Source organism: Pleurodeles waltl, chromosome 10 (genome assembly GCF_031143425.1).
Source record: "Pleurodeles waltl isolate 20211129_DDA chromosome 10, aPleWal1.hap1.20221129, whole genome shotgun sequence".
Classification (NCBI taxonomy): Eukaryota; Metazoa; Chordata; class Amphibia; order Caudata; family Salamandridae; genus Pleurodeles; species Pleurodeles waltl.
Genome location: NC_090449.1, coordinates 1,056,066,271 through 1,056,078,321, shown reverse-complemented (window position 1 = coordinate 1,056,078,321; position 12,051 = coordinate 1,056,066,271). Strand labels below are relative to the sequence as shown.

At 43.3% G+C, this 12,051-nt stretch overlaps 1 protein-coding gene across 1 annotated transcript in view; it reads left to right on the top strand.

Annotated features, from left to right (window-relative positions):
* The window catches only part of KCNH8 (potassium voltage-gated channel subfamily H member 8), a 915,601-nt gene that overhangs the window by 718,711 nt on the left and 184,839 nt on the right, over nt 1–12,051 (top strand). The window contains exon 9 of the mRNA XM_069212070.1: nt 1,842–2,041. Within this exon, the coding sequence (XP_069068171.1) occupies nt 1,842–2,041 (200 nt within the window). The remainder of the gene's footprint in view (nt 1–1,841; nt 2,042–12,051) is intronic.

Sequence of the window (12,051 nt, the reverse complement as noted above, 5' to 3'; positions counted from 1 at the left end):
AGCACAGATAAAGCCATGCGTTGTTCGGGAGAGGATGCGGAGGACTCGGTGAGGTAAGTGGGGCTGGGGCAGTGGTAGGATTAGTTTTTAGTAGTGGGGGTGGATTTAGGGCTTAGGTTAGTTGTGGGGGCATCAGGGTACTTTAGGTTTTAGAGGCAGGGGTGGAGGGGTCAGGGTAGTTTTTTTAGCGCTCAGGGCGCTTTGGGGGGACAGTGTAAATTTGTTTTTAGGGGCAGGGTGGGGGAGTTGGGATATATATTTTTTTTAGGGCTTAGGGTGGGTGGGGTCAGGGTAGCTTACTTATTAGGGGGGGATGTTTTACGGCTCAGGGCAGGTGAAGGGTGTCGGAGTAGTATAGTTTTGAGAGGCAGGAGTGGAGGGTCGGGGTAGATTTTTTTTAGGGTTCAGGGGAGTAGGGGGTCGGGGTATTTCAGATATTTGGGGTGGGGGATTGGGGTAGGTTTTTTTTAGGGTTCAGGGCAGGTGGGGGTTCGGGGTAGTTTAGTTTTTTAGTGGTCAGTGAAGGGTCAGATAGTTTTTTTTGTTTTTTTTAGAGCTCAAGGCGGGTGGGGATGTCGCAGTAGTTTAGTTTGATATGCAGGGGTGGAGGAGCTCAGGGTATTTTTTCTTAGGGTTCAGGGCGGGTGGCGAAGTTTAGTTTTTGGAGGCGGGTGGGGGGCTGGGATAGGTTTGTTTTAGGTTTTAGGACTCAGGGCAGGTGGGGGGGTCGGGGTAGTTTAGGTATTAGGGGTCGGGTAGTTTTGGGCCTCAGGGCGGGTGGGGGGGTTGCATGAAAGAACCACGAATGCTTTCACAACGTAATTCATTGTAAAGGCCTGCGTGGTAAAGGCATGCGTGGAAACGAGGTCGTGGTTCCGACCACATTGTTAAGACGAGCATTGTTCCATCATACAACCCAGCCATTCGTCTTTATCACACCATGCACGGAAAAAATAAATCCTACACAAATCTGAAAGACGACAATATGCTTTTTTTTTATAAGGCTAGTAGAATAATCCAGTGTTTTAAAAGATAATATTGCTAATTTAATTTAAAAAATACATGTTTCTGCATACATTTGAAAGATTACGTGGTTCTTTTGTTGAAAATCGAAAATTACTACGTATTTTTTAAAATTAAATGCTCTTTTTGTAAAAAAAAATTGTTGGTTGTGATCCAAAAATATCCCTAATGTTTTCATGTATAAAGCTATAAAAATGCTGCATACTTTAAATTGAAAAAATTCTGCTCACTTACTGGCCAATAAAATATTTTTTCAAAACAATGTTGCTTCATTCACACGTATTAAAAGGAATGCTGAATAAGTACCCATTTTGTAGAACACTGAATTTATTCGAATTTGTACATGAATAGGATACATTTTCATTGGTAGTAAAAGAGACCTTTCCCACCAGTTGCTTTGAATTGTAGGACTTTATATTCTTGCTGCGAGTTTGGAGAAGGGCTTATTTTGAGCAGAGGCCATGTTTCCACTTCACCTAGGACCCTATAAAGGCAGAGATCACTACAAGTTTGTCCTGGCATATAATGTATAAAGAATTCTGGTGGAGCTTTGCAGATACTAGATTGAAGATGGGCTGAAAGCTCCTGTGCCCCACACCAGCACTCGAGTGCTACCACCAACCTCCCCCCACTACCGGCTGTCTAGGCACTCCCAAAGTTAGAGAGACAGAACATTGGTCTCCATTGCAAGGGTCTCATTATTGGCCTACACAGTTGTCCAGATTCCCGGTGGGCTCCAGCTGGGCTACGTAGCGCTTAAACTTTGACATTGCCTGCTTGTTGTCCATCAATAATGTTCCTTCTTCTTCTTCTCCCAGCTCTGATGCACGCTTTGGTGTTCGGCAACGTGACGGCGATCATCCAGCGCATGTACAACCGCTGGTCCCTCTACCATACCAGGACCAAGGACCTCAAAGACTTCATCCGTGTCCACCATCTGCCGCAGTCGCTCAAGCAGCGCATGCTGGAGTACTTCCAAACCACGTGGTCCGTCAATAATGGCATTGATTCCAACGAGGTAACCTTTGCATTTTATTTCTAGGGCTTCTCGGGCATGGGGTGGGAGGTGAGGGCTTGTGGGAGAAGGTGGCTGGTGCTTACCTGCTGTATGAATCACAAGTCCCAGCTTCTAATCAATGCACCGCTTGATCCTTGGTCACTCGTGTAATCTCCATCTGCCCTCAATCCTCAGAGAGAAGTAAGAGGACTTGGAAATAGATCTAATCACATGAAGTTGCATAAAAGGTAAATCTCTGCAAATTAAGAGAGAAAGTTAATAGAAACAGGGTGTACATGAGTCCACAAGGTCATGGTGCTGACCTCATTGCAAGGCGCCCAGTACCAAACATCACTGTACCTAATACAAGCAAACTAATAACAACATAATGCTCTATTCGTTATATCTTTCACCAGTGAGTGGTGCATAAAACGTTTATATTGGAATTGGTATTCACTTTCAATCTTCAAACTCCAGATCTCTCTCTATGTCTGACTATGTCTCTCTACCTTAAATCACTGAACTATGGTCCTAAATGTCTGGTCTCTAAAAGTAGTCACAAATAGTACACTGACTTTTTGCAACCAGTATGTTTTTAATTTGAAAAATAGAATTTTTTAAAATGTTATTTTATTTGTTTTTTTAATAATGCATAAATAGTGTATTTTTTAAATTATGTTTATTTATTTTTTGTTTGTCTTTTATTTAAATGTTTTATGTTTTAGTAAAAAATGAAAATAGGGGGGGGGGATAATTAATCTGACCCCTAGAAAGCACAGACCTTTCCCTACTGCTGCTTAGATTTAAGTTTTAAGTAGCAGAAGTAAATCTAGTCTCTCTAAGCCTAACACGTTCCCTACTTTTGGTTATGTTGGAATGGGAATAGTAAATTTGACCCCTCCAAAGTCCATCACTTTCACTACTGTTGACTCCACTGGACTGCAAAAAGTAAATATGTCCACACCAAAGTCCAACATTTCCTCTACTGTTGCTTAGTGTGGAGTGGGAATAGTAAATCTTACTCCACCAAACTACAACACGTTCCCTAATGTTGCTTACTTTGGAATGGGTATAATAAATCTGACCCCTCCAAAACCCAGCTCGTTCTCTACACTTGCTTATGTAGAAGTAGGAATAGAAAATCTGACACATCCAACATCCAACAATTACATAGTGTTGCTCATATTGGAGAGGGTGTAGTGAATTTTACCTCTCCAGGTTTTATATTTGATTTTTTTAAGTAGTTTTATTATTTTTCATTTTAATTGCAAAAGTTTGTTTATGCTTGTTTTTATTATTTATTTTTTGTTAATTCGTTTTTATGTTGTTATTGTATACATTTTAATATCCAGTGTTTGATATTATTATTAGTTTCTATCAGTATGTTTTATTTTTACAAAAGCTGTTATTTTTGCAATTATTTTAAAGTATATATTTATTATTGTATGTTTTCAAGTTATAAATTTTTATATTATAAGTATCTTTTATAAATGTAATATTATTTCTAAAGTTTATATATTTGTCAAATAATGCAGTGTTTACTACTTAAAATTTGATATACTTACCCATTATTTGGCAATATTGTAGTCTTATATTTTTGTTTCTATTATTATACATAGAATACAATGGAACTTGTAATACGGCGGACGGGATATCTCTCACGTTTGTGATGGAGTATCCCATCCGTCAAGGTCGTAATCAGGCTCATAGGCCCTCATTCCGACCCTGGCGGTTTCAAACCGCCAGGGTGGAGGGCAGAGGAAGCACCGCCAACAGGCTGGCGGTGCTTCCCGGGCCATTCTGACCGCGGCGGTAAAGCCGCGGTCAGAAAAGGGGAACCAGCGGTTTCCCGCCGGATTTCCCCTGGCCCAGGGAATCCTCCGTGGCGGCGCTGCTTGCAGCGCCCCCATGGGGATTCCGACCCCCTTCCCGCCAGCCTGTTCCTGGCGGTTTACACCGCCAGGAAGAGGCTGGCGGGAACGGGTGTCGTGGGGCCCCTGCACTGCCCAGGGCCCCACAAAGATTTTCAGTGTCTGCTTTGCAGACACTGAAAATCGCGACGGGTGCCACTGCACCCGTCGCACCCCTGCAAATCCGCCGGCTCCATTCGGAGCCGGCTTCCTCTTTGCAGGGGCTTTCCCGCTGGACCGGAATGACCCCCATAGTGTATAAAGTTGATATTTATGTTCTCAATGTTTTTGGCCTTATTTTGGTCTGCTATATTTTGTCAGACATTTGCATAGCACAGCTTACCCTACTGAATATTTTAATGGCAATTGTGTGCTTGGGCAAAGCTTGTCCCATTACCCATTATATGCACCCAAGGTTTTTGGGGGCACTTTGAGTGTTATCCATTTTGGACGGTCACAATGTTCCAGGGAAAAGTTTTCTCGCAATCCATTTCACATGATCAAAGTGTACTTGGTTACACCTATGTCCACTGCCAATTTAATATGATGACAATATATTTGGGGTCATCTTGCCTTGCTGCCCATTTCATATTGTTATAGTGTACTTGGGCACAGCTTGACCCGCTACCCATTGCATATGGTGAAGGTATTGTTGGGCGCAGCTTGACTGCTTCCCTGGCATATGATGAAGTGGTGCTTGGGCACAGCTCGGCCCACTACCTCTGGTCTTGAGTGAAAGGGTGCTTAGGATCAGCTTGGCTCACAACCACTGGCCTAGGGTCAAGTAGTGCTTGGGCACCACTTGGCCCACTACCCTGGCATATGGTGAAGTGGTGCTTGGGCACAGCTTAGCTCACTACCGATAGCGTAGGGTGAAGGGATGTTTGAGCTCAGCTTGGCCCACTGCCCCTAGTCTAGGGTGAAGGGGTGCTTGGACTCAGCTTGGATGCTACCCTGGCCAAGGGTGAAGCAGTGCATGGGAACAGTTTGGCCTGCTACCCCTGGCTTATGGTGTAGGTGTGCTTGACCACAGTTTGTCTGATTCCCACTGCTTATGGTGAGGGTTGAAGATGTTTTGAACACAGTTTGACCCATTACCGATGTACATGGATGCGAGGACAGCACATCTTCTTACCCCTTCTCTGCTCCTAGAGTATGCCCCTCAGTGTGGCTCATTATCAAAGAAGGACTTTGATGCTCAGAGCTCGGTTCAATTCAGAGCCCCGCCCCCATCCTTCAGCTCGCTCCAGCTCCATCTATAATTGGTTGCACTGGGAATGCCAAACGAATGGCATGAACAGGACACTCCAGTCCCAAAAGAAGAGAAATGAGCCTGCTCTGCGTGAAAGATAGAGCATGTAACTGACTTACATTTTTACAAGGCAACTTTAGCCCAATTATTTCCAACCCACAGTAAGAGTGAGTGATATAAAGCAAACGTATGTCCTCTGGCCTCCTCATTTATTTCATTTATTTATATTTGCAGTTTTATATTGCACAAACGCGGCCCAGGAGCATTGAGGTGCTTCACTTAAGCACCAGTAATATTACTCAAGGTCAGATCCAATTTTTAAACATAAGGAGATTAAGGGCTTGATTTAGACTTTGGCGAACGGGTTACTCCGTCACAATGGTGAAGCATTAACCCGTCCACAGAAACATAAATCCCATAGGATATAATGGGATTTATAGTTCGGCCGTCGAGCTATCTGCCACCCTTGTGACAGAGTAACCCGTCTGCCGACATCTAAATCGGGCCCTAGGCGATTTACCCAGATTCCCAGAGTGTTGAGCCGAGGTCCGGACTCGAGCCTGATTACCTCGTTCCAAGTTCGGCAGCCGTAACGCCTCCATTTTGAAATGAGAAGCTCTCTTGTAGCAGGGTGAGGAGGGCTGGGCGAAGGGAAATGTGGTTAGCAATAAACACTATTATCAATTCAAGACAGGTGTGTGAAAAAGAAATCCTGTGCTGTTTCAGTCAGTAATGAAAGTAACTGATGCTGTTTCATTCACTAGTGAAAGTAACTTGCAGAGTGTCATTCAGTAATGAAAGTAATGGACACTCATCATTCCACAATGAAAGTAGCTTTTACTGCTCCAAACAATAAAAAGGTGTTTCATATTTCTCATTCAGTAATGAAAGTAACTTGAGCTATTCCATTCAGTAAAACAAGTAACACACACAACTTCATTCAGAAATGAAAGTAACTTTAATTGTTTCAGTCTGTAATGAAAGTATCTTACAGTGCTTCATTCTGTAATGAAAGCAATGACCCCTGTTGATTCAGTAATGAACGTAGATTGCACTTTTTCATTCAAAAAACGTAACTTGCGCTGATTCCTTCAATAATAAAAGTACATGGCAGCGTTTCATACAGTAATGAAAGTAACTTTCTTTGATTCATTCAGTAATCAAAGTAAATTGTACTGCTACAATTAGTAATGAATGTAATTGGTAGCAGTTCACTTTGTAAAGAAATTATCTTGCACTGCTTCAGTGATCAAATTAATTTGCAAAGTTTCATTCATTCAGTAACGATGAGGAACATGCATTGTTTTCCTTCAACAATAGAAGAGAAATAACAAGGTTTTATTCTCTAATGAAAAAAGTATGTACTGTTTTATTTAATAAGGAAAACAAATGTGCACAGTTTTATTAACGGTGTGCAATGTTTTCTCACAGAAAAGAAAAAGATGCACTTTAATTCTTTCACTAATTTAAAAGAATGTGCGCCATTTTATTCTCTTACGAGAAGGAAACTGCACTGTTGTGTACATTGTTCCTTAATTTGATGGGTGAAAAAAGCATAAAACTCCATAAAAACATGTTGTTTATTATTGCAAAGGACTAAGAGCCTGATTTAGGGTTTGGAGGACGGGTTACTCTGTCAAAAACGTAATGAGTATCTCGTCCATTGCATTATGATTCCCATAGGATATAATAGAATCGTAATACTGCGGACAGGATATCTGTCACATTAGTCATGTAGTAACCCCATCCGCCAAATCCTAAATCAGGCCCCTGGGGGCCTGACTTATAATTTGGTGGATGGAGTAAACACCATCAGAGTTACGGAGTAAATTACTCCATCTCCCTGACAGAGTGCCTGCCAACCAGATTATGTAATGTCCGTCAGTCAGTGGACATTTCAAGCATTGACAGGAACCGCCGTCACAGCTTTCCTGTCAATGCATTTTAACTTTGCCATTTGGCTCTGTCAGCATAATGAAGCCGCACAGCAAACTTACGATGTATTTGTCTTATTTTCAAAAACAAATCTCAAAGCAGGATTTTTTGTTTCAAAATAAATAAAAACAATTCCCCCTCACCATTGGAGTTTCCTCCGATGACTAGGGGGAATTGGGCACTTTTCAGTCTTCCTTACCACCAGGTTTTTCCTGGTGGTGTCAGGCATTGACAAATGGCTAAATATCTGCCGTCTAAATGAGGTGGGTGGATGCATAGCCAAAATTCCAGCAGTAGGAGTAATCTCTGCCACATTCGATCTATGGCCTGCCTGCATTTAAATTGGGAAGATGGACCGTAGTCTTGGTGGGGAGGGAACTCTCTGGCCCCTTGTCTGCATTTTTATCTTCAGTAACAGGCAACAACATGTAACCGTTTTCTCCATAAACAACAAGTATTGCCAAAGCCAATAGGTCTCGCTTTTGTGAGAGTTAGAGCTATTAGAGTTGTAAATAGACAATGGGGGTCATTACAACCCTGGCGGACGGTGTTAAAGCGGCGGTAAGACCGCCAACAGGCTGGCGGTCTTTTTTTTTGTATTATGACCATGGCGGTTACCGCCATGGTCATCCGCCGCTTCACCGTGCCGCCAGCCAGGGCGGAGAAGATCTCTGGGCTGGAGACCTGGGTCTCCAGCCCGGCGGTCGTCACAATACCGCCGCCGGTATTTCGACCCGGCTTACCGCCGTGGATTTCCAGCGGTAGGAACCGCCATGAAATCCATGGTGGTAAGCCCTATCAGTGCCAGGGAATTCCTTCCCTGGCACTAATAGGGGTCGCCCCCACCCCCCACTCCCACCCCGACTCCCTCCCCTACACCCCCGCCACCCCTGCCACCCCCCAAAGGTGGCAGGGCCCCCCTCCCCACCCGACCCCCAACATCACATAACTCACACACACACGACACGCACGCAGGCACCACCAACACACATACACGCAAACACACCAACATACATGTCTACATCCACACACTCAGTCAGACACGCACACCCATATACAGACATACACGCACACATCCATACAGAAATACATACAGACATACACGCACTCATTCCCAACACACGCAACACACCCGCAAGCATACACGCACTCACACCCCCCTCTACATACACAGACGCACACCCCCATGCACCCACACAACACACAACACCCCCCCTCCCCTCACGGACGATCGACTTACCTGGTCCGACGATCCTCCGGGAGGGGACGGGAGCCATGGGGGCAGCTCCGCCGACACCACACCGCCAACAGAACACCGCCACGGCGAATCACAGGACGTGATTCACTGGGCGGTGTTCTGTTGGCGTGGTGGTGGAGGTGGAGCAACCTCCACTTCCCCGCCGCCCGCCAGTATGGCTGTTGGCGGCTCTCCATCGTAAAAAGGACAGAGAGCAGCAAACAGTCATAATACGCTGAGCTGCAAACCGCCACTACTGGCGGTCTTCCGCACGGCGGTCCCTCAGCGGTCTTGTTAAAAGACCGCCGATGTTGTAATGACCCCCAATGTCTTTTTGAGGTGGTTGTATGTGGTGTGGTGTGGGATTATATGGGTTGGATTGGAATTGTTAGTTGTGGAACTGTGCTGCATGGAATTGTGTTGTGTGGTGTGGATTTGTGTCATGAAATTATGTGGCATGATGTGGAGTGAAATTATGTTGATAGAAATTATGTTGTATTGAGTGTACTGGAATTATGTGGATTGGGACTGTGTGTCATGGAGTGTGTTTATGTGGAGTGTATTTTGTGTTATGGAGTGGTCTGTAGTGAAGTCTTATTATGTGCTGTGCTGTTGGATTTTGTGGCATGATGTGGGATTATTGGATTGGATATATGTGAGGTATTGTGTAATTGTGCTGTTGAGTTGAATGATGTGATTTGGTGTTAAATTATGTGGCATGGAATGGAAATGCGTAGAGTTGAATTGTATTGAATTGAGAGGAATTATGCTGATTGGAATTACGTGGTATGGTCTGGAGTGTATCTATGTGGATTGCTACTATGTGACATGGAGTAGTTTTATGTGGGGCGTATTTATATGGTAATTATGTGGAGTTGAACCATGTTGTGTTGAGTGGTATTATGTGTAGTGTAAGTATGTTGGGTGGTGTTGAATTGTGTGGCGATGAAATGTGTGGTGTGGAATTGTGTGATGTGTGTCACACTAAACATCCAGGTATAATACACAGAATTAGAAGCTTTGGATCAACCTACGGAAAAATAAGCAATAAGCAATCATTGAGAATTTTAAAAGATGAAATAAAGTTCTGACTGTTCCCTAAAACAAACATGTTAGCTGTCCCATGTCATCACAGCTCATTAGATATGGTGCATTAATTTGGAACTTCTAATCTTTTATTATAAAAATATTTAGGTAAGGCATTTTCAATATTTATTATTCCTTTAGAGAATGGGGAAACTTCTTTCGATCTTTCTTCATAATGAAACAAAGACCATTGCCCACCAATGAGTATATGTAGTTCTATGTTGTTGGGAAAGCAGCTTTAAATATAGCGAGCTGAACATTGGCTATGTTCATGCGTGCCACCCATTTAATTATTTGAGGAGTCAAGGATAAATGAGCACATAACTAATCAATAAAATCACAGGCAGGTACCATATCACTTAAACATTTTATAACAAGCTTCAACAAGGAAGGAGTGTGCAGTAAGCTTGAGTATGATGATCGCGGCAGGCACAGTGATGGCTAGGAGGGTGTAACATGGGTTGGAGAGGAACAGAGAAGACTAAAGCAGGTGTGGTTAAAGCTGTGGTGTGCCAGTGCACAGATTTGTCTTGAGGTTGTAGTGAAGGATTCATTGAGTTTTGTAGGTGAGTATGTTGTAGTGAGAGGTTAAATGAGTGCTGGAGAGTGAGTGTGATGCAGTGAGTGTTGTGGTGACTGCTGGATTGGTAGGTGTAACAGTGAGGGTTCTGGTGAGTGGTGGAGTGGGAGCATGTTGCAGTGAGGGTTGTGGTGAGTGCCAGAGTTGAAGTGTGGTACAGTAAGTTGTTTAGTGAGTGCAGGAGGGTGAGTGTGTTAAAGTGAGGGTTTAGTGAGTGCTAGAGTGGCAGAGTGTTGCAGTGAGGGTTTTAGTGAGTGCTGGTGGGTGAGTGTGCTGCAGTGAGGTTGGCAGTGAGCTGCTTGGGAGTGGGAGTGTGCTCAGTGAGGGCTTTAGTGAGTGCTGGAGTGAGTAGCAGTGAGGGGTTAGTAAGTGGGGGAGTGGAAGGGCACTGGAGGTTTAGTGAGTCGTGGTGAGGGTGTGACTGTGGCCTGACTTGACCACAATCAGTTTCACTGGCACCTTGTTGCATTCAGTAATGTGCAGTGCCTAACTGGGTAAAACTTTAGGGAAAAATTGGTTTGTTGTTCTTTTTCTATAAAGCGTCTTTCATCTTCCCTCCATGTCAATAAAGATATTACAGTCAGTAAATAGATTAGAGGCATGTTTCTATAGAACTCAATCTCCACAGATTTAAGAAACAAAGCCAGTGACAATGTGATGTAGGCTCTCACCCAAGCAGCCTTGATGCCTGTAATGATAAAATGCTCTACAAACCATTAGCAATAAGGCAGAGATGGAACATCCTTGACTCCAAAAGAAGCCCTGAATATTTATCACTAAAAACAAGCCTATAATAAATTACTGTTAGCACTGCACATACACACTTTCTACTAAAGCAATGGTGTGCTGTAAGCAACAGAAATTAAGGAAACGACTATATGTAATTAGACCAGTGGCCATGGGAGTGAAATAAACACCAAAAGGCAGGGCAAATAAAACTAATAAACCTATGAAAGCCAAGGATTTATGAAGGGCACACCACAGAACGAATGAAAACCAATGGGTGTGCTCAAAGCCCACAGAATAGATACAGCATGTCTTAAGAGACAGTGCACGCACTGCCTAGGCTGGACCTAAAAACAGTGTGCACTTAGCACCAGTGGTTCCCGCTCTGTCACCATGATGCAAAACTTTGCAAATGTAACAAGCAAAATCAGGTATTTGAATGTTGTCCGTGGGGCTAACCCCTCCACTTATGAAGGTGTCTCTTAACAGTGCCATTTCTCTGGTATGAGAAACACCCCAATGAAAATCATATGTCTGTCCATGGCCGTGCCACTGGAAGTCATACAGGATTAACTCTGCCCTAACCCTGCCAGCCTTGCAGAGACCACTCATTCAATCCATTTTCCAAGTTATCTCCTATCGCAGTCTGCCAGTGAAACAGTATCCTTACATTAGGCAGGCCCAAACCTCGTTACCTCGTACAAATACTTGGGTATTTTGTTTGACCATCGAGGCTCTGTCGAACACTATAAAACATTCTTGCAAAAACAAAAGAAAATTCTCTCTCCTGTGCTTTTAAATAGTTACATTCAAAGCTGCAGGGGACTACTTCCATTAAACCGCTATTGAAAACAATTAAATACAAATTAGATCCCGTATCAAATTATGGTTTGGCTGCAGTCACAATGGCTGTTGCATCCCATCTAAATACACTGATATGCAAATTCTATAAAAATCTTTTTCAACTTTAAACAACTTCTGCCCAAAGCCAGATCAGGCATGGATTCGGGCTGTATAAACAGTTTATAGTCAGACAGTTGGCTTATCTCCAACTTTGCATAGAATAAAAAAATCCAGCTAGAGCGGGGTCACTGATGGTTCCTGGCCTTGGAAAAACAAATGCCTCGATTTACTAACTACTTCATTAAATCTGCCAGGCTTACAATGGATGTGACTTGGTCCAATTAGTCACAACGTATTTAAAAAAGTTGAGAATTACATGGCAAAAAAAAATATTGTTCGCTGAGGATAAAATTGCTTTCATGAAATATGCACAAACATGGACAGTCATAAATTCATATAAGC